The sequence below is a fragment of the Oncorhynchus mykiss genome, chromosome 13 (genome assembly GCF_057628025.1).
Source record: "Oncorhynchus mykiss isolate SJ-2025 chromosome 13, ASM5762802v1, whole genome shotgun sequence".
In the NCBI taxonomy this organism is placed as follows: Eukaryota; Metazoa; Chordata; class Actinopteri; order Salmoniformes; family Salmonidae; genus Oncorhynchus; species Oncorhynchus mykiss.
This window is the reverse complement of record NC_143034.1, coordinates 19,367,501-19,390,000: the sequence shown is the minus strand read 5'-3', so window position 1 is coordinate 19,390,000 and position 22,500 is coordinate 19,367,501. Positions and strand designations below refer to the sequence as shown.

At 45.8% G+C, this 22,500-nt stretch overlaps 1 protein-coding gene across 1 annotated transcript in view; it reads left to right on the top strand.

Annotated features, from left to right (window-relative positions):
- cacna1ab (calcium voltage-gated channel subunit alpha1 Ab) overlaps positions 1 to 22,500 on the top strand; it is a 311,077-nt gene that overhangs the window by 26,248 nt on the left and 262,329 nt on the right. The window contains exon 2 of the mRNA XM_090195564.1: positions 8,738 to 9,145. Within this exon, the coding sequence (XP_090051690.1) occupies positions 8,742 to 9,145 (404 nt within the window). The 5' untranslated portion in view covers positions 8,738 to 8,741. The remainder of the gene's footprint in view (positions 1 to 8,737; positions 9,146 to 22,500) is intronic.

Below are 22,500 nucleotides of genomic sequence, written 5' to 3'. Positions count from 1 at the left end.
GGATGGAGAGAGGGAAAACATGGAGGAGGAGTTAGGGAATGGGATGGAGAGGGGGAAAACATGGAGGAGGAGTTAGGGAATGGGATGGAGAGAGGGGAAAACATGGAGGAGGAGTTAGGGAATGGGATGGAGAGAGGGGGAAACATGGAGGAGGAGTTAGGGAATGGGATGGAGAGAGGGGGAAACATGGAGGAGGAGTTAGGGAATGGGATGGAGAGAGGGGAAAACATGGAGGAGTAGTGAGGGAATGGGATGGAGAGAGGGGAAAACATGGAGGAGTAGTGAGGGAATGGGATGGAGAGAGGGGAAAACATGGAGGAGGAGTTAGGGAATGGGATGGAGAGAGGGGAAAACATGGAGGAGGAGTTAGGGAATGGGATGGAGAGAGGGGAAAACATGGAGGAGGAGTTAGGGAATGGGATGGAGAGAGGGGGAAACATGGAGGAGGAGTTAGGGAATGGGATGGAGAGAGGGGAAAACATGGAGGAGGAGTTAGGGAATGGGATGGAGAGAGGGAAAACATGGAGGAGTAGTTGGGGATGGGATGGAGAGAACGATTTAAAAAAATATAAACTATTGAGTCAATCATCATTAGTGTGGTTGATGGACTGCAGATTTCTCTGGTCTCTTGTCTTCCTCTTCTCAATCGTCTGTTTTTTTCTCAGGCTGATAGAAGGGTGGGGTTGGAGAGAGAGGAAGAGGGAGAGAATGGAAGACAGAGGAACAGGGTTGGAGAGAGAGGAAGAGGGAGATAATGGAAGACAGAGGAACAGGGTTGGAGAGAGAGGAAGAGGGAGAGAATGGAAGACAGAGGAACAGGGTTGGAGAGAGAGGAAGAGGGAGAGAATGGAAGACAGAGGAATGGGGTTGGAGAGAGGAAGAGGGAGAGAATGGAAGACAGAGGAACAGGGTTGGAGAGAGAGGAAGAGGGAGAGAATGGAAGACAGAGGAACAGGGTTGGAGAGAGGAAGAGGGAGAGAATGGAAGACAGAAGAACAGGGTTGGAGAGAGAGGAAGAGGGAGAGAATGGAAGACAGAGGAACAGGGTTGGAGAGAGAGGAAGAGGGAGAGAATGGCAGACAGAGGAACAGGGTTGGAGAGAGAGGAAGAGGGAGAGAATGGAAGACAGAGAGGTAGCTCTCCAGGAACAGGATTGGAGAGAGAGGAAGAGGGAGAGAATGGAAGACAGAGAGGTAGCTCTCCAGGAACAGGGTTGGAGTGAAAACCTACAGGAGGGGAGGGAGACATTCTTTGTGTGGAGAGGAAAAGGGGAAGAGTGAGAGAAAGAGAGACGGAGTGTGTGTGTGTGTGTGAGTAGCAGGCAGTGTGTAGAGGGGAAGAGTGAGAGAGAGACGGGGGTTTGAGAGTGAGAGAGTATGTGTTTGGAGAGGATTTGAAAGAAAGAGAGAGCAGAGATGGAATGTATTTGTAGGCATGAGAAAGATACATTATAGACACATAGAGAGACAGATACAGAGAACATAATAGAAATAGAGGGGGAGAGCGAGAGAGAGAGAGATGATACAAAAAGCAAGATAGAAATACAGATGTAAGCTCTTAATTTGAGCCAGTTTCGTACAGCAGGAAAAGATTCCTGCACTAACAGGAAATGTGATAGATAATTAATGGACATTTTTTGTAGGGGTTGATCATTTTTTTGTTAGGGCAAATCAATTCTGAAATATTAAAGTGGGAATTACAAACTTTAGAAGCCTTTTTAAACCCGGAATACACTACAAGTTTGCATTTCCTGCAACAACAGGATGATCAAATTAAGATACGGCATCTGTAGAGAGAGAGCGAAAAAGTGAGTCAGAGTGTCAGGGTGTGTCCCAAATAGCACCCGATTCACTATATGTTGCCCTGGTCAGAAGTAGTGCACTATATAGGGAATAGGGTGCCATTTGGGGCGTACAATCAGGGTGTGGTAGGGAGAAACCAAAGTGAATGTCAACTCTGAGAGACACAGAGAGAGAGAGAGAAAGAGAGAGGCAGCAGAGCAGTGATGCACTCTACCAGCAGTGTGTTGAGTAGTGGATGGATGTGCAGTAATATGTGAGGAGTAGATAGCTCTCCTCTCAGACAGTGGCAGACTCACCTCATGGCCCATACACACACACACACAGGGCTAGATGGGTTGGCTGAACAACATACACTGACTGACTCACACGACTGAAATGTAAACTCATCATAATGAAAATAAACTCAATAATAAACTCATCAAAACGAGTTGAAAAATGATCTCTGAATTAGTATGAAGTCTCTGGCCAATTGATCTAACTGATCGTCGTTGAGTCACACAGAGCCCTTTGAGAAACTCCTGATTCACATCCCTATAGTTCTACTGCAAAAGAAATCAAACACTCAAATTAGTCAACACAGACCAAACCTAGTTAAAGCAGAGATGTTTAAAGATGACTCTCCTCAGTCACCAGCATCCTCCTTCAGTCTTGAGCTCATGTGTTGGTCAGCCTAAAACAGGGCTCAGACCCTGTTCCTGGAGAGATACCCTCCTGTAGGTTATCTCTCCAGGAACAGGGTTGAAGTGAAACCCTCCTGTAGGTTATCTCTCCAGGAACAGGGTTGAAGTGAAACCCTCCTGTAGGTTATCTCTCCAGTAAAACGGTTGAAGTGAAACCCTCCTGTAGGTTATCTCTCCAGGAACAGGTTTGAAGTGAAACCTTCCTGTAGGTTATCTCTCCAGGAACAGGGTTGAAGTGAAACCTTCCTGTAGGTTATCTCTCCAGGAACAGGGTTGAAGTGAAACCCTCCTGTAGGTTGTCTCTCCAGTAACTGGGTTGAAGTGAAACCTTCCTGTAGGTTATCTCTCCAGGAACAGGGTTGAAGTGAAACCTTCCTGTAGGTTATCTCTCCAGGAACAGGGTTGAAGTGAAACCCTCCTGTAGGTTATCTCTCCAGGAACAGGGTTGAAGTGAAACCCTCCTGTAGGTTATCTCTCCAGGAACAGGGTTGAAGTGAAACCTTCCTGTAGGTTATCTCTCCAGGAACAGGGTTGAAGTGAAACCGTCCTGTAGGTTATCTTTCCAGGAACAGGGTTGGAGGGCAAACCTACAGGAGTGTTTCTAAGCCTAAATGCTTTTGAACTACTCACCTCAGGTCAGCTGTAATTAGACAGTAATGAGCTACTACTCATCAGACACCCTCATGAAACAGTCAACATAGAGCCAGACACCAACTTAATTAAAGTAGTGACTTTTACTAACGATGCTCTCTTCAGTGGCTTCCTTCCTGAGCCCAGAGGCTGTCGGCCCTGTTTTGATGAGGGACATATTTCTTAACCGATAAACTGCACAGAAAACCACAATCAGACACTCATCAGACACTCAAATCCTCATCAGATACTCAAATCCTCATCAGATATCCATCAGACACTCATCAGACACCTACAGACACTCGTCAGACACCTGTCAGACACTCATATGAATCAGGCAACAACACAAACTCCTTGTGTCAACACATCACAAACTCTACTGGTATGAATCAGACTCTACTGGTATGAATCAGACTCTACTGGTATGAATCAGACTCTACTGGTATGAATCAGACTCTACTGGTATGAATCAGACTCTACTGGTATGAATCAGACTCTACTGGTATGAATCAGACCCTACTGGTATGAATCAGACACTACTGGTATGAATCAGACACTACTGGTATGAATCAGACCCTACTGGTATGAATCAGACTCTACTGGTATGAATCAGACACTACTGGTATGAATCAGACTCTACTGGTATGAATCAGACTCTACTGGTATGAATCAGACTCTACTGGTATGAATCAGACCCTACTGGTATGAATCAGACCCTACTGGTATGAATCAGACACTACTGGTATGAATCAGACACTACTGGTATGAATCAGACACTACTGGTATGAATCAGACTCTACTGGTATGAATCAGACTCTACTGGTATGAATCAGACACTACTGGTATGAATCAGACACTACTGGTATGAATCAGACACTACTGGTATGAATCAGACCCTACTGGTATGAATCAGACACTACTGGTATGAATCAGACTCTACTGGTATGAATCAGACTCTACTGGTATGAATCAGACTCTACTGGTATGAATCAGACACTACTGGTATGAATCAGACACTACTGGTATGAATCAGACCCTACTGGTATGAATCAGACCCTACTGGTATGAATCAGACACTACTGGTATGAATCAGACACTACTGGTATCGTCCTACTTAAAGATGCTCTCCTTCCTGGGCCCTGAGGCCACCTACCTGGTGTTTGGCCTGGGCCAGCCTGAATAATGAAGAGTATTGTTGTTGTAAATAAATTATGGCCGTTTTGGGGGCATTGTGCTATGAATACGTAATACACTGATGATGCTGTGAAAGACACACGTGCACACGCGTGCGCACACACACACTAATGCGACAAGGAAGGACGAGTTCTCGCATGCGTACTTGTATGTGCAGACACAGACAGACGGACGGACGGACGGACGGACGGACGGGCGGGCGGGCGGGCGGGCGGACGGGCAGGCTGACAGACAGACAGACAGACAGACCCTCTCTCTCTCCCTCGCTCTTTCTCTCAAACTCAAACTCTCTTTAATGAGTCAGTTCTATCGTTCATTGTCCTGATAGTGCTGAAGGCTCAACATATTTACCAGTCTGAGTCAGTTCTATCGTTCATTGTCCTGATAGTGCTGAAGGCTCAACATATTTACCAGTCTGAGTCAGTTCTATCGTTCATTGTCCTGATAGTGCTGAAGGCTCAACATATTTACCAGTCTGAGTCAGTTCTATCGTTCATTGTCCTGATAGTGCTGAAGGCTCAACATATTTACCAGTCTGAGTCAGTTATTTCGTTCATTGTCCTGATAGTGCTGAAGGCTCAATATATTTACCAGTCTGAGTCAGTTCTTTCGTTCATTGTCCTGATAGTGCTGAAGGCTCAACATATTTACCAGTCTGAGTCAGTTCTATCGTTCATTGTCCTGATAGTGCTGAAGGCTCAACATATTTACCAGTCTGCATCTCAAATGGCAGCCTGTTCTCTGTAGTGCACTACGTTACAACAGGGCCCATAGGACCATGGTCAAAAACAGTGCACTATACAGGGGACAGGGTTCCATTCAGTATGCTGCCTCAGTCTGGCCCACAGGCTGACTACAGGATGGAACATGTTGTTCTGGCTTTAACACATGCAGCGGTTACAGCTTCAAAGGTCTGTTTGTGTGTGTGAGAGGATGTTGTTTTGTCTTCAATTCATACAGGAGTCTACTTCACTAGTCACAGAGCTGTTATACAAAGTGTCAGAAGTAAGTGTTGGAGTAGAAACAGGGAAAGCAATTTTATGTGTGTGTGTGTGTGTGTGTGTGTCAGCTTTTAGAAGTGCTGCTGTAGTGCTGTTGCATGAGTCAGAAGTTCTCTATTTTTCCAGTTGAGCGCACTCTTCTTTAATTCACACAGAGAGAGAGAGCCGTTCTGTCTACGCAATCACTGTCTTGTCTCTTCCTCTCTAGCTCCACATCCCTCTTTCTTTGGCATTATGCTCCACCACTCTCTCTTCCATGCTGCTGGTATCATACCACCTGACTATCACTCTCCCCCTTTCTCACTTAACCTCTGTCTCTCTCTCTCCATCCCCCTCTCCCTGTGTGACTCCTGGGTCTCCTTGTCAGGGCCCTAGATTGTCCTTGTCCTGAATCCCCCTCATCTTTTTAATACAACCAGACCTGTGTTATCAGGCCCTGCGGCACATGACGCGCACGCACGCACGCACGCACGCACGCACGCACACACACACACACACACACACACACACACACACACACACACACACACTAAGCCCACTAACTCCTTACTGTAGCACTCTGCCTCGTCTCTTTCTCTCTCTGTGTGTGTGTTCACTTGTCTGTATGAATTAGTTTACTCTAATACACTATGTCCGGAAGAACTAATGTGTAACGCTCCCTCAGCAGATCATTGTGGGGGAAAATGCACTACCACACATTGTACACACACACACACACACACACACACACACAAAGGCACAGGTACGAACACACACAGACATACGACCCGTGTTGATTTCAATTACTTGCTGCTGTGTTGCTGTGTTCTAATCTGTACTGGTTTAATTAAGTGTTTTTTCTCTCTCCCTCTTTCTCTCTCTCTCTCTGTCTCTCTGTCTCTCTCTCTCTCTCTCTCTCTCTCTCTCTGTCTCTCTCTCTCTCTCTCTCTCTCTCTCTCTCTCTGTCTCTCTCTCTCTCTCTCTCTCTCTCTCTCTGTCTCTCTCTCTCTGTCTCTCCCCCCTCTGTCTCTCTCTCTCTCTCTCTCTCTCTGTCTCTCTCTCTCTCTCTCTCTCTCTCTGTCTCTCTCCCCCTCTGTCTCTCTCTCTCTCTCTCTCTCTGTCTCTCTCTCTCTCTCTCTCTCTCTCTCTCTCTCTCTCTCTCTCTCTGTCTCTCCCCCCCTCTGTCTCTCTCTCTCTCTCTCTCTCTGTCTCTCTGTCTCTCTCTCTCTATCTCTCTCTGTCTCTCTCCCCCCCTCTGTCTCTCTCTCTCTCTCTCTCTCTGTCTCTCTCTCTCTCTCTCTCTCTCTCTCTCTCTCTCTCTCTCTCTTGTATCCTAACCTGCCCCTTCTCACATCCATATTTGTTCTTCTACTCTACCCTTTCAAATCTCTCCATATCATTCTCCTTTCTATCCCCCTCTCACTCTCCATATCTTTCTCCTTTCTATCTCCTCTCTCTTCATATCTGTCTCCTTTCTATCCCCCTCTCACTCTCCATATCTTTCTCCTTTCTATCCCCCTCTCACGCTCCATATCTTTCTCCTTTCTATCCCCCTCTCACTCTCCATATCTTTCTCCTTTCTATCCCCCTCTCACTCTCCATATCTTTCTCCTTTCTATCCCCTCTCTCTTCATATCTTTCTCCTTTATATCCCACTCTCTCTTCATATCTTTCTCTTTTCTATCCCCCTCTCTCTTCAAATCTTTCTCCTTTCTATCCCCCTCTCTCTTCATATCTGTCTCCTTTCTATCCCACTCTCTCTCATATCATTCTCCTTTCTATCCCCCTCTCACTCTCCATATCTTTCTCCTTTCTATCCCCCTCTCACTCTCCATATCTTTCTCCTTTCTATCCCCTCTCTCTTCATATCTTTCTCCTTTCTATCCCACTCTCTCTTCATATCTTTCTCCTTTCTATCCCCCTCTCTCTTCATATCTGTCTCCTTTCTATCCACCTCTCACTCTCCATATCTTTCTCCTTTCTATCCTCCTCTCTCTCATATCTTTCTCCTTTCTATCCCCCTCTCACTTCATATCATTCTCCTTTCTATCCCCTCTCTCTTCATATCTTTCTCTTTTCTATCCCCTCTCACTTCATATCTTTCTCCTTTCTATCCCCTCTCACTTCATATCTTTCTCCTTTCTATCCCCTCTCTCTTCATATCTTTCTCCTTTCTATCCCCTCTCACTTCATATCTTTCTCCTTTCTATCCCACTCTCTCTTCATATCTTTCTCTTTTCTATCCCCCTCTCTCTTCATATCTTTCTCCTTTCTATCCCCTCTCTCTTCATATCTTTCTCCTTTCTATCCCCCTCTCACTCTCCATATCTTTCTCCTTTCTATCCCCTCTCTCTTCATATCTTTCTCCTTTCTATCCCACTCTCTCTTCATATCTTTCTCTTTTCTATCCCACTCTCTCTTCATATCTTTCTCCTTTCTATCCCCCTCTCACTCTCCATATCTTTCTCCTTTCTATCCCCTCTCTCTTCATATCTTTCTCCTTTCTATCCCCCTCTCACTCTCCATATCTTTCTCCTTTCTATCCCCTCTCTCTTCATATCTTTCTCCTTTCTATCCCCTCTCTCTTCATATCTTTCTCCTTTCTATCCCCTCTCTCTTCATATCTTTCTCCTTTCTATCCCCTCTCTCCCTCTTCCTCCCTCTCCCCTTAACCCAATATATATTCTCTGTCCTTCTACTCCCCCTCTCACCCTGCACCTCCTATTTTTTTAAAACCCCCTCTTTTCTCTCCCCATCATCTCTCTCCCCCTACACCTCTTTTCTCCCCCCATCATCTCTCTCCCCCTACACCTCTTTTCTCCCCATCATCTCTCTCACCCTACACCTCTTTTCTCCCCATCATCTCTCCCCCTACACCTCTTTTCTCCCCCATCACCTCTCTCCCCCTACACCTCTTTTCCCTCCCCCTCTCCCCCACACCTCTTTTCTCCCCCCCTCTCCCCCACACCTATTTTCCCCTCCCCCTCTCCCCCTCTCCCCCTACACCTCTTTTCCCCTCCCCCTCTCCCCCTACACCTCTTTTCCCTCCCCCTCTCCCCCACAACTCTTTTCTCCCCCCCCTCTCCCCCACACCTCTTTTCTCCCCCATCATCTCTCTCCCCCTACACCTCTCTCCCCCTCCCCCTCTCCCACTACACCTCTTTCCCCCTCCCCCTCTCCCCCACACCTCTTTTCTCCCCCCATCATCTCTCTCCCCTACACCTCTCTCCCCCTCCCCCTCTCCCCCTACACCTCTCTCCCCCTCCCCCTCTCCCCCACACCTCTTTTCTCCCCCCATCATCTCTCTCCCCCTACACCTCTCTCCCCCCCCCTCTCCCCCTACACATCTTTCCCCCTCCCCCTCTCTCCCTACACCTCTCTCCCCATCCCCCTCTCCCCCCTCCCCCTCTCCCCCTACACCTCTTTTCCCCTCCCCCTCTCCCCCCTCCAGCTCTATGCTGTCCCCGCTGTATGCAGATGGCTCCGTCATCGTGGAGAGAAGAGTACCAGCGCCGGCCTTGTGGCCAGCTGACGGTATGCCACCCACCTCCCAAAACCATCGCCCACTCCGATGCCACCCACCGCCCACCAGCGGGTCCAGCGTCTGTGCTAACCCCACCTACTACCACGCCGTCTATGACGTGCGGGTCGACAAATGCCGGGATGCCCCGTTTCTCAGTGGGCGCGGCAAGGCGGGGAGGGGTCCTGGGGGGTCACTGGCTCTGGTGGCGGCAGATGGCGACCCGTTAGCGCCCCCTGTGAGGCGGCGAGGGGGACTGGTGGATCACAGGGATGTGATTAAGGCTCACCAGTCACACAAGCTGCAGAGCACGCCACAGGCCAGACGCAAGGAGTGGGAGTGAGTATTATTACTGAGTATTAATGAGGATTACTGCATATTGCTAAGTATTACTGTGTATTACTAAGTATTAATGTAAGGAATGGGGGTGAGTATTATTATTATTATTACTGACTGAGTGTAGGGACTAGGGAGGGAGTGTTACTGACTGAGTGTAGAGACTAGGGAGGGAGTGTTACTGACTGAGTGTAGGGACTAGGGAGGGAGTGTTACTGACTGAGTGTAGGGACTAGGGAGGGAGTGTTACTGACTGAGTGTGGGGACTAGGGAGGGAGTGTTACTGACTGAGTGTAGGGACTAGGGAGGGAGTGTTACTGACTGAGTGTAGGGACTAGGGAGTGAGTGTTACTGACTGAGTGTAGGGACTAGGGAGGGAGTGTTACTGACTGAGTGTAGGGACTAGGGAGGGAGTGTTACTGACTGAGTGTGGGGACTAGGGAGGGAGTGTTACTGACTGAGTGTGGGGACTAGGGAGGGAGTGTTACTGACTGAGTGTGGGGACTAGGGAGGGAGTGTTACTGACTGAGTGTAGGGACTAGGGAGGGTTACTGACTGAGTGTAGGGACTAGGGAGGGAGTGTTACTGACTGAGTGTAGGGACTAGGGAGGGAGTGTTACTGACTGAGTGTAGGGACTAGGGAGGGAGTGTTACTGACTGAGTGTAGGGACTAGGGAGTGAGTGTTACTGACTGAGTGTGGGGACTAGGTAGGGAGTGTTACTGACTGAGTGTGGGGACTAGGGAGTGAGTGTTACTGACTGAGTGTGGGGACTAGGGAGGGAGTGTTACTGACTGAGTGTAGGGACTAGGGAGGGAGTGTTACTGACTGAGTGTGGGGACTAGGGAGGGAGTGTTACTGACTGAGTGTAGGGACTAGGGAGTGAGTGTTACTGACTGAGTGTAGGGACTAGGGAGGGAGTGTTACTGACTGAGTGTAGGGACTAGGGAGGGAGTGTTACTGACTGAGTGTAGGGACTAGGGAGGGAGTGTTACTGACTGAGTGTAGGGACTAGGGAGGGAGTGTTACTGACTGAGTGTAGGGACTAGGGAGGGAGTGTTACTGACTGAGTGTAGGGACTAGGGAGGGAGTGTTACTGACTGAGTGTAGGGACTAGGGAGGGAGTGTTACTGACTGAGTGTAGGGACTAGGGAGGGAGTGTTACTGACTGAGTGTAGGGACTAGGGAGGGAGTGTTACTGACTGAGTGTAGGGACTAGGGAGGGAGTGTTACTGACTGAGTGTAGGGACTAGGGAGTGAGTGTTACTTGATGAGAAACGTTGGAGAACACAACACACAAAGTAGAACTAAATTGGAGTCAGAATGATTATAGCTAAATCTCACTTCTGACACCAGTTTAAGTTGTGTTTTATGTAAAGGATTTATTGACGCTAGGAGTGGGATTGAGTATTCATTATTATCACTAATTATTATCACTATTATCACTAAATGACCTGGTGGAGAGTTTTGTGTAGTGCGGTGGTTCATTTCTTTACTACCAAATGAGGAGAGACAAACGTATCACACAAGTCAGAGTTATACTTAAACTAAATCTTTATTCACTTATTAATAAGGGAGCAGGTCAAACAACACACATATATAAAGTGAATGGATTGAGGGCTCTACGATAATACTGGCTGGTCAACCAATCAGATGATTCGCCCAGAGACAAAAGTACAGAGGTGTGTTATAGCTAAGATACACCCCTTTCAACCTACATGACAAACAACAGATGTATGGAATGGGTCACAAGGTTAAGATTAGTATGAATGTTTATTTTAAATTTACAATCTGTAGACGCTATGAGAATAGGAAGGTTCAATTATCTTGTGAAGCATCACAGCACAGTTGAAAAATATTTGACAAGTCCGAAATCCGAAATGGATGATGTTGAGAGACAGATGGGAGGGGTTGAGTGGAGCTGAACGGTGGGACTAATAACAAGATAAACAATGTAGGGCATAAGGGATCTGTAAAATGTATATAGGTTCGGAGCTTTTGTGAAATAGCATAGTTACAAATAGAAATCAAACTGGATGGACATCAGAAATAGAGGAAGGACTAAGAACAAACAAGAGAGAACTATTGTAAAGTAGACTGTCTGTAGAATGTGTATAAGATGTATGGATTGAAGGTAGAAGCAGAAGTGTTTATTAGTTTACTCCAATTGGGGGATCGGCGGAAGGGTTTGCAGGGAATAATAATAAAGGTATATTATTTTAAAAAGTATGTATGTCTATATAGGTATGTGTATGTATATATGTGTATAAATATGCATGTGTGTATGGATATATATATTTACCAAAAAAATATGGGGGATTGGAAATGGTGCAGACAATTACATTGGAAGCAACATTCTTTCCGCAATATTAAGCTGATCCTCCCTAAAAAAATAAATACAAAAAAAGATGAGCATGAAAGATGCTTCTAATTTGCAGCAGACAGTATGTCATTGTGTAGAGACCAGGGTCTGGCCCTGGAGTCATCTCTTCCTTATAGAACAGAAACATTAACTCATGATCTGGAATGCGGTCTCTTTAGGTTTTATCACCCAAAGACATGCTAAATCTCCCAGAGGCTCATCCTCAGTAGAACACACAGAGAGGAGCCTTCTATCAGCCCACACTGACTGAGTGTGGGGACTAGGGAGGGAGTGTTACTGACTGAGTGTGGGGACTAGGGAGGGAGTGTTACTGACTGAGTGTGGGGACTAGGGAGGGAGTGTTACTGACTGAGTGTAGGGACTAGGGAGGGTTACTGACTGAGTGTAGGGACTAGGGAGGGAGTGTTACTGACTGAGTGTAGGGACTAGGGAGGGAGTGTTACTGACTGAGTGTAGGGACTAGGGAGGGAGTGTTACTGACTGAGTGTAGGGACTAGGGAGTGAGTGTTACTGACTGAGTGTGGGGACTAGGTAGGGAGTGTTACTGACTGAGTGTGGGGACTAGGGAGTGAGTGTTACTGACTGAGTGTGGGGACTAGGGAGGGAGTGTTACTGACTGAGTGTAGGGACTAGGGAGGGAGTGTTACTGACTGAGTGTGGGGACTAGGGAGGGAGTGTTACTGACTGAGTGTAGGGACTAGGGAGTGAGTGTTACTGACTGAGTGTAGGGACTAGGGAGGGAGTGTTACTGACTGAGTGTAGGGACTAGGGAGGGAGTGTTACTGACTGAGTGTAGGGACTAGGGAGGGAGTGTTACTGACTGAGTGTAGGGACTAGGGAGGGAGTGTTACTGACTGAGTGTAGGGACTAGGGAGGGAGTGTTACTGACTGAGTGTAGGGACTAGGGAGGGAGTGTTACTGACTGAGTGTAGGGACTAGGGAGGGAGTGTTACTGACTGAGTGTAGGGACTAGGGAGGGAGTGTTACTGACTGAGTGTAGGGACTAGGGAGGGAGTGTTACTGACTGAGTGTAGGGACTAGGGAGGGAGTGTTACTGACTGAGTGTAGGGACTAGGGAGGGAGTGTTACTGACTGAGTGTAGGGACTAGGGAGGGAGTGTTACTGACTGAGTGTAGGGACTAGGGAGTGAGTGTTACTTGATGAGAAACGTTGGAGAACACAACACACAAAGTAGAACTAAATTGGAGTCAGAATGATTATAGCTAAATCTCACTTCTGACACCAGCTTAAGTTGTGTTTTATGTAAAGGATTTATTGACGCTAGGAGTGGGATTGAGTATTCATTATTATCACTAATTATTATCACTATTATCACTAAATGACCTGGTGGAGAGTTTTGTGTAGTGCGGTGGTTCATTTCTTTACTACCAAATGAGGAGAGACAAACGTATCACACAAGTCAGAGTTATACTTAAACTAAATCTTTATTCACTTATTAATAAGGGAGCAGGTCAAACAACACACATATATAAAGTGAATGGATTGAGGGCTCTACGATAATACTGGCTGGTCAACCAATCAGATGATTCGCCCAGAGACAAAAGTACAGAGGTGTGTTATAGCTAAGATACACCCCTTTCAACCTACATGACAAACAACAGATGTATGGAATGGGTCACAAGGTTAAGATTAGTATGAATGTTTATTTTAAATTTACAATCTGTAGACGCTATGAGAATAGGAAGGTTCAATTATCTTGTGAAGCATCACAGCACAGTTGAAAAATATTTGACAAGTCCGAAATCCGAAATGGATGATGTTGAGAGACAGATGGGAGGGGTTGAGTGGAGCTGAACGGTGGGACTAATAACAAGATAAACAATGTAGGGCATAAGGGATCTGTAAAATGTATATAGGTTCGGAGCTTTTGTGAAATAGCATAGTTACAAATAGAAATCAAACTGGATGGACATCAGAAATAGAGGAAGGACTAAGAACAAACAAGAGAGAACTATTGTAAAGTAGACTGTCTGTAGAATGTGTATAAGATGTATGGATTGAAGGTAGAAGCAGAAGTGTTTATTAGTTTACTCCAATTGGGGGATCGGCGGAAGGGTTTGCAGGGAATAATAATAAAGGTATATTATTTTAAAAAGTATGTATGTCTATATAGGTATGTGTATGTATATATGTGTATAAATATGCATGTGTGTATGGATATATATATTTACCAAAAAAATATGGGGGATTGGAAATGGTGCAGACAATTACATTGGAAGCAACATTCTTTCCGCAATATTAAGCTGATCCACCCTAAAAAAATAAATACAAAAAAAGATGAGCATGAAAGATGCTTCTAATTTGCAGCAGACAGTATGTCATTGTGTAGAGACCAGGGTCTGGCCCTGGAGTCATCTCTCCCTTATAGAACAGAAACATTAACTCATGATCTGGAATGCGGTCTCTTTAGGTTTTATCACCCAAAGACATGCTAAATCTCCCAGAGGCTCATCCTCAGTAGAACACACAGAGAGGAGCCTTCTAACAGCCCCTTATTCTGTTGCATAAAACAACCATTTGATGCAATAACAGCATTATAACAGAATCTTGTCATTTCTGTTCTGACAGTAGTTACATGTCTGAGTGATACGACTAGCTACTAGCTCCTTGGTTTAGTTATTAAAGAAAATGATCTGGGGTGGTTACTGTAGACCAGGGCTTTTCAGATCTGACCCAACGAGGTCCAGACTACGGCTGCTTTTCTCTTCTACCTGATCATTAATAGCACACACCTGTTGTCCCAGGTCTAAATCAGTCCCTGGTTGGAGAAGAGAAAAAAAAATAACAGTGGATCTGGCTTCCAGGTCCATATTTAAATTTGAGGGCTGTAGACTGTACCCCATGCCAGACGCAGTGGGAGTATCATTTGGGTGGAAGTGTTGGAACGAGTGACACATTTAGCCTCCTGTTATTGATGCAGAGGGATGGACTGTTCTGGTAGAAGTGTTCTGGAATCATACATTATACATAATCATCAGTACAATAGGCAGACACACCATCACTGAGATACATTGTACTATTTCTTCTCATTTTTTATTTATTTATTCTTTTTTATTTAACCAGGTAGGTCAGTTGAGAACAAGTTCTCATTTACAACTGCGACCTGGCCAAGATAGAGCAAAGCAGTGCGACAAAAACAACAACACAGAGTTACACATAAACAAACTTACAGTCAATAACACAATAGAAAAAGTCTATATACAGTGTGTGCAAATAGCGTGAGGAGGAAAGGCAATGAATAGGCCAATAGTAGCGAAGTAATTACAGTTTAGCAGATGAACACTGGAGTGATAAATAGCAGATGATGATGATGATGTGCAAGTAGAAATACTGGTGCGCAAAATATATTTTCTAAAGTTGATAAAACAATATGGGGATGAGGTAGGTAGTTGGATGGGCAGTTTACAGATGGGCTGTGTACAGCTGTAACGATCGGTCATTGGCAGCAGAGAACTGGAAGGAAAGGCAGCCAAAGGACTGACTGGTTGGCTTTGGGGATGACCAGTGAAATATACCTGCTGGAGCGTGTGCTATGGGTGGGTGTTGCTATGGTGACCAGTGAGCTGAGATAAGGTTGTGCTTTACCTAGCAAAGACTTATAGATGACCTGGAGCCAGTGGGTCTGGCAACGAATATTTAGGTAGGGCCAGCCGCCGAGAGCATACAGGTCGCAGTGGTGGGTGGTATATGGGGCTTTGGTGACAAAACGGATGGCACTGTGATAGACTGCAACCAGTTTGCTGAGTGGTGTTGGAGGCTATTTTGTAAATGACATTGCCGAAGTCGAGGAACGGCAGGATGATCAGTTTTACGAGGGTATGTTTGGCAGCGTGAGAGAAGGAGGCTTTGTTGTAAAATAGGAAGCCAATTCTAGATTTAATTTTGCATTGGAGATGCTTAATATGAGTCTGGAAGGAGAGTTTACAGTCGAGCCAGACACCTAGGTATTTGTAGTTGTCCACATATTCTAAGTCAGAACTGTCCAGAGTAGTGATGCTAGTCGTTCCAACCAGTCATCCCAACCAGTCAGTCAGTCATCCCAACCAGTCAGTCAGTCATCCCAACCAGTCAGTCAGTCATCCCAACCAGTCAGTCAGTCACTCAGTCATCCCAACCAGTCATCCCAACCAGTCAGTCATCCCAACCAGTCAGTCAGTCATCCCAACCAGTCACAGTCATCCCAACCTGTCACAGTCATCCCAAAAAGTCAGTCAGTCAGTCTATCCGTCTGTCTGTACGTCAGTAGCTGATATACAAGTGCAGCCAGACCCCTAATAACCCCATGGTCCTCATGTCTAAATATGAGCTACCTCACGCATGGCTGTTCCTCCCCTTACCCAAGTACATTAGCACCTCATCACACCTCGCTGCCTGCCACAATACAGAGATGATGTTAGAACTGTGGAATAGTGCTTCCATGTTTTCCCTAAACAATGCCCCTGAGCCAGACACTTCCAACTGTACAATAGCTGACTGATGTACTGTGCTGCTGTCTAGTCCATCAGACCAGTCTGCCACTCAGTCATTTGCTCTACTGTAGCCTTGCGGCTCTGGGCAAAAGAAGTGCACTATATAGGGAATAGGGAGCCATTTGGGACTCACACAATGCCCTTGAGTCTGAGTTGTAACCGTCTGTACTATGCTGCTGTCTAGTTCATCATCATCACCACCCTGACCCAGGCCGTCAGTAGGTAGGTGTACTACTGTAGCGTACACCGGCGCAGACCCAGTGTACAGGTAGAAGAACTGTGGAACACTGCCTCTATGTTCTCTCTCAACAATGAGTTGTAACTCTAGAATCAATGATTCTGCTCTCTCATCTGTGTGCTGCTGTCTAGTCCATCATCATCATCACCCTGACCCAGGCCGTCAGTAGGTAGGTGTACTACTGTAGCGTACACCGGCGCAGACCCAGTGTACAGGTAGAAGAACTGTGGAACACTGCCTCTATGTTCTCTCTCAACAATGAGTTGTAACTCTAGAATCAATGATTCTGCTCTCTCATCTGTGTGCTGCTGTCTAGTCCACGAGGACAACCAGACCCTGGACAGTCAGTCACTAGCTGCTAGCTATTAGGGGCCTTAGGGGTGGATTTATAGTGTTGTTTTGACAAACAGACAGACAGATAGACAGGCAGCACAGGAGGACCCTGACCCATTTACCAGTCTGGGGCCCTGGGCCTGACACACACACACACACACACACACACACACACACACACACACACACACACACACACACACACACATACACTGGGCCTGACATATACAGCTCTGTTGCCTTTATGAGAGGTATTAGTTTTGACAGGTAGAGAGAGAGGAAGATGCCCTGCTCAGGCCCTCTCTCTCTCTCTCTCTCTCTCTCGCTCTTGCTCTTGCTTTTGCTCTCTCTGTCTCCCTCTGCCTCTCTCTCTCTCTCTCCTGCATCCACGCTGAATTTGTTCTCTCACTCACTGACTCACTGTCTGTCTGTCTGTCAGTCTGTCTGTCTCATTCTCTCACAGTCCATTATGGCTAAATGAGATCTAACGACTTCAAACGATGTGAGTGTGTCCGGCCCTGTGTGTGTGTATGAATCATCCTCCCTACAGGGATAAGCCAGCTCAGGTTGTCCCTTTCTGACCCAACTGCATCTGTTCCCCATCCCTGGTCTCCTCCTCCCCCCTTTTCATATCTCTCATATCTCTCTCTCTCTGAATTTATTCTCTCACTGATTGATCTCACTGACTCAGTCATCCACCCATCTCTCTCTCTCTCCCCCCTCATCTGTCGGTCTCTATTCCTCTCCTCTCTCCCTCCGCCTCTCTCTCACTAACAAATATGGCCAAATGGGATCAAAGTTCTTCCAGCAGAACACATGAATGATCATTGTTACCTACTGGGACAAGCTCAGTTTGTACCTTTTCTCTTTTAGCTATCAATGTTGTACTTATTGGACCCATCTGAGCCCTCAGCCTCTTCTACTGCTCCTCTTCTTCATCTCTCTCCCCCTCTTCTACTGCCCCTCTTCTTCATCTCTCTCCCCCTCTTCTACTGCTCTTCTTCATCTCTCTCCCCCTCTGTTCTCTGTCTCTCTCTCTTCCCATCTCTCTCTCTCCCCCCTCTGTTCTCTCTCTCTTCCCATCTCTCTCTCTCTCCCGCTCCCCCTCTGTTCTGTCTCTCTCTTCCTATCTCTCTCTCTCTCCCTCTCCCCCTCTGTTCTGTCTCTCTCTTCCTATCTCTCTCTCTCTCCCTCTCCCCCTCTGTTCTGTCTGTCTCTTCCTATCTCTCTCTCTCCCTCTCCCCCTCTGTTCTGTCTCTCTCTTCCTATCTCTCTCTCTCTCCCTCTCCCCCTCTGTTCTGTCTCTCTCTTCCCATCTCTCTCTCTCTCCCCCCTCTGTTCTCTCTCTCTTCCCATCTCTCTCTCTCTCCCGCTCCCCCTCTGTTCTGTCTCTCTCTTCCTATCTCTCTCCCTCTCCCCCTCTGTTCTGTCTCTCTCTTCCTATCTCTCTCCCTCTCCCCCTCTGTTCTGTCTCTCTCTTCCTATCTCTCTCTCTCCCTCTCCCCCTCTGTTCTGTCTCTCTCTTCCTATCTCTCTCTCTCTCCCTCTCCCCGTCTGTTCTGTCTCTCTCTTCCTATCTCTCTCTCCCCCTCTGTTCTCTGTCTCTTCCCATCTCTCTCTCTCCCTCTGTTCTGTCTCTCTCTTCCCATCTCTCTATCCCCCTGTTCTCTCTCTCTTCCTATCTCTCTCCCCCTCTGTTCTGTCTCTCTCTCTCTCTCTCTCTCTCTCTCTCTCTCTCTCTCTGTGTGTGTACTCATTCACCTCTCTCTCGCTCTCCTCCCTTGTTCTCCTCTTCCTCTACTCTTCTCTCGCTCTCTCTGTCTGTCTGTCTCTGAGTGTGTCCATTGGCCAGGTTGGTGTGTTGTTAGGCTCCAGCTGCTACTGTGGGTCACTGGGGTGGCTTATTCACTCCAGCGACTGCACAGTCCCCTGGGCTCTGCACTGAGCCACATCGCTCCTGGGAGGACACATGGAACGGTGGACATTTTGGATCCAAAAACACTACACTAGAGCCAGTTTCATAGTCTTCAGGGTGCTCACCTAAACATTGGGATTTCACAGGGGAAATAGACACTGAGCGGTGTGCTTCACCCTGGTTGGTGGAGTCTGAAACATGTCAGTGTTTGGAAGAGCGGGACACTAATGGATATTGAGTGGTTCATTCAATCAAGGTGATCAAGTGATGGCAGTTAGTGACTGATGTTCCCTGATGAAATGTTTTTTCAAGATGCAGTTTTGCATGGGTCGTATATACGTTTCTTTCATGGGTGTCTGGAGAGATGTCATTTTGGCTGAAAAGCAGAACCGATTTTAATGTCTGACTGCCTGGACATTGACAGTGGGACACTAATGGATTCTGAGTGGACTACACTGCTTGACTGAAAGCTCTGTACTGGTATAAGGTGCTCTATTTAATTAAACATTGGGTCGTGTTCAATCAGCACCGAACGGAAATGAAACAGACTGAAACAAGGAGTGATTACCTGGACTTATCCGATAAGAAATACTGTCTTTTTCCGTTGCAAAACTTTTTAAAACGTGTCCTAATGAACACGAGTCACGACCCAACACTGCAGTAGTTACTCAGCCAGTGTTATGTCAGGGTTCTCTCGCTTTCTCTACTGCAGCAGTTGCATTCGGATCTGTGATGGTCCTCACCTGCACATCAGTTATAATTAAACATAGCCATTTTGGATCAACAGCCGAACCAGTTTCCTATAATTCGGGGTGTAGAGCAAAACATGGGGATTTTGCCAGGTGTCGTGTTGGAAGTGGAGAGTGGGAGACCAGTTTCAATGGCTGACTGTCCTACTGGACATTGACAGTGAGACACTAATGGATTCTGTACAGCTATTAGGTGTCCAATTCAATTAAACATGGGTCTTGTTCAATCAGCACCGAACGGAAAGAAAACAGAAACAGGGAGTGATTACCTGGACTTATCCAACTCTTTCTGTTGCAAAATGGTTTTAAACATTGTGCCCTAATGAACATGACACAAACTGCAGTACTTACCAGAGTCAGTGTTGTGTCGGGGTTTGCTGTCATTCCAAGTTTGATATCCAACCTGACTTGATGCGCCGTTTCACAATTCATGTAGACATTTATCATGACCTATTTAGACTGTAATGTTAGCATGAAAGTGAACGGCTCCGTACCAAAGGGCACCCTATTTCCTGTTTAGTGCACTACTTTTGACCAGTACCAATGTGCACATAGGGACTAGGATATCATTTGGGACACCAAACCCCCATGCATAGTGACATAAACATGTAGTTGGTTTTGCTGTTAGTGGTTTTGGGTAGTGAAATCTGGGTGAAAATAGCAGGCCTCTCTCCTCCCCCCTCCCACCTCTGAGGTATATAACATAGTTGTCTTCAACATAAGACTTTGGTTCTCTCTCTCTCTCTCTCTCTCTCTCTCTCTCTCTCTCTCTCTCTCTCTCTCAATTCAAAAGGCTTTGGTTCTCTCTCTCTCAATTCAAAAGGCTTTGGTTCTCTCTCTCTCAATTCAAAAGGCTTTGGTTCTCTCACTCTCTCTCTCTCTCTCTCTCAATTCAAAAGGCTTTGGTTCTCTCGCTCTCTCAATTCAAAAGGCTTTGGTTCTCTCTCTCTCTCTCTCAATTCAAAAGGCTTTGGTTCTCTCTCTCTCTCTCTCTCTCAATTCAAAAGGCTTTGGTTCTCTCTCTCTCAATTCAAAAGGCTTTGGTTCTCTCGCTCTCTCAATTCAAAAGGCTTTGGTTCTCTCTCTCTCTCTCTCTCAATTCAAAAGGCTTTGGTTCTCTCGCTCTCTCAATTCAAAAGGCTTTGGTTCTCTCTCTCTCTCTCTCAATTTAAAAGGCTTTGGTTCTCTCGCTCTCTCAATTCAAAAGGCTTTGGTTCTCTCTCTCTCTCTCTTAATTCAAAAGGCTTTGGTTCTCTCTCTCTCTCTCTCAATTCAAAAGGCTTTGGTTCTCTCTCTCTCTCAATTCAAAAGGCTTTGGTTCTCTCTCTCTCTCTCTCAATTCAAAAGGCTTTGGTTCTCTCTCTCTCAATTCAAAAGGCTTTGTTGGCATGGGAAACATATGTTTACTTTGTCAATGGAAAAGACAATAAACAAAGGGAAATAAACACTGGAAACATGAGTAAACATTACACACAAAAGTTTGAAAAGAATCTAGACATTTCAAATGTTATATTATTGCCTATGTACAGTGTTGTAACAGCGTGCAAGTAGTTGAAGTATAAAAGGGAAAATAAATAAACAGGTTGTGTTTATAATGTTTGTTCTCCACTGGTTGTCCGTTTCTCATGACAACGGGCCACACATCATGCTGCTGTGACTGCACACTGCAGTATTTCACCTTACAGATATAGGACTTTATCAATGTTTGATTTGTTTTCTAATTCTTTGTGGGTCTGTGTGGTCTATGGGAAATATGTGTCTCTAATATGGTCACACATTTGGCAGGAGGTTAAGAAGTGTAGCTCATTGTGCAGGCAGTGGCCACATAGCTGGTCATCTTTCGAGAGCCAGGTCTGCCTTTGGCGGCCTCGATTTAATAGCAAGGTTAAGCTCACTGAGTCTGGAAATAGTCAAAGCTTTCCTTAATTTTGGGTCAGTCCCAGTGGTCTGGTATTCTGCCACTATGTACTCTATGTTTAGGGCCGAAAAGCATTCTGGTTCTCAGTTTCTATATTTTAGTTTTCTCATGATTTTGTTGGGTCTAATTGTGCTGCTGTCCTGAGGTTCTGTTTGTGAACAGAGCTCCAGAACAAGCTTTCTCTCACTCAATAGCTATTCACTCTGCTTCTTTCTCTCTCTCTCTCTCTCTCTCTCTCTCTCTTTCTCTCTCTCTCTCCACCCCCTCTCTTCGTCTATGAGGGGTATTGATGGTGTGTGTGTGTGTTGGTGGGTGGATGAGCTGGATGAGCTGGTGCCTGGTTGTGTCACTGCGCTTTAGGGGGTATAGAGGTACAGCCTCTGACGATCTAAAGAAGTAAGAGACAAGGAATGTGTGTTTCGTTGCTTAGTCACCAACCATGAGTCTGAGAGAAGTCTCCACAGTCACCTATCTCAGTGTGGTATTTCACCCTGTTCTGTGTCTCTATCTCTCTTTCTATTCAATTTACATTTAAGGGGCTTTATTGTCATGGGAAACATATGTTTACATTGCCAAAGCAAGTGAAGAAAATAAGAAAAAGTGAAATAAACAATACAAAATGAACAGTAAACATTACACTCACAAAAGTTCCAAAATAATAAAGACATTACAGATGTCATATCATGTGTTACAGTGTTGTACAGTGTTGTAATGATGTGAAAATAGTTAGAGTAAAAATGGAAAAATAAATAAACATAAATATGGGTTGTATTTACAATGGTTTTTGTTCTTCACTGATTGCCCTTTTTCTCGTGGCAACAGATCACAAATCTTGCTGCTGTGACACACTGTGGAATTTAACCCAGTAGATATGGAAGTTTATCAAAATTGGGTTTGTTTTCAAATTCTTTGTGAGTCTGTGTTATCTGAGGGAAATATGTGTCTCTAATATTGGGCAGGAGGTTAGGAAGTGCAGCTCAGTTTCCACCTCATTTTGTCTGAGGAAAATATGTGTCTCTAATATGGTCATACATTTGGCCATATTACATTTTGTGGACAGTGAGCACATAGCCTGTCTTCTCTTGAGAGCCAGGTCTGTCTACGGCAGCCTTTCTCAATAGCAAGGCTATGCTCACTGAGTCTGTACATAGTCAAAGCTTTCCTTATGTTTGGGTCAGTCACAGTGGTCAGGTATTCTGCCACTGTGTACTCTCTGTTTAGGGCCAAATAGCATTCTAGTTTGCGCATTTATTTTGTTGATTCTTTCCAGGCATTTCCATAAAGGGTAATGGGTTCTAGAACTGATTCAAGTCTTTTTTGCCCGTCCTAATTG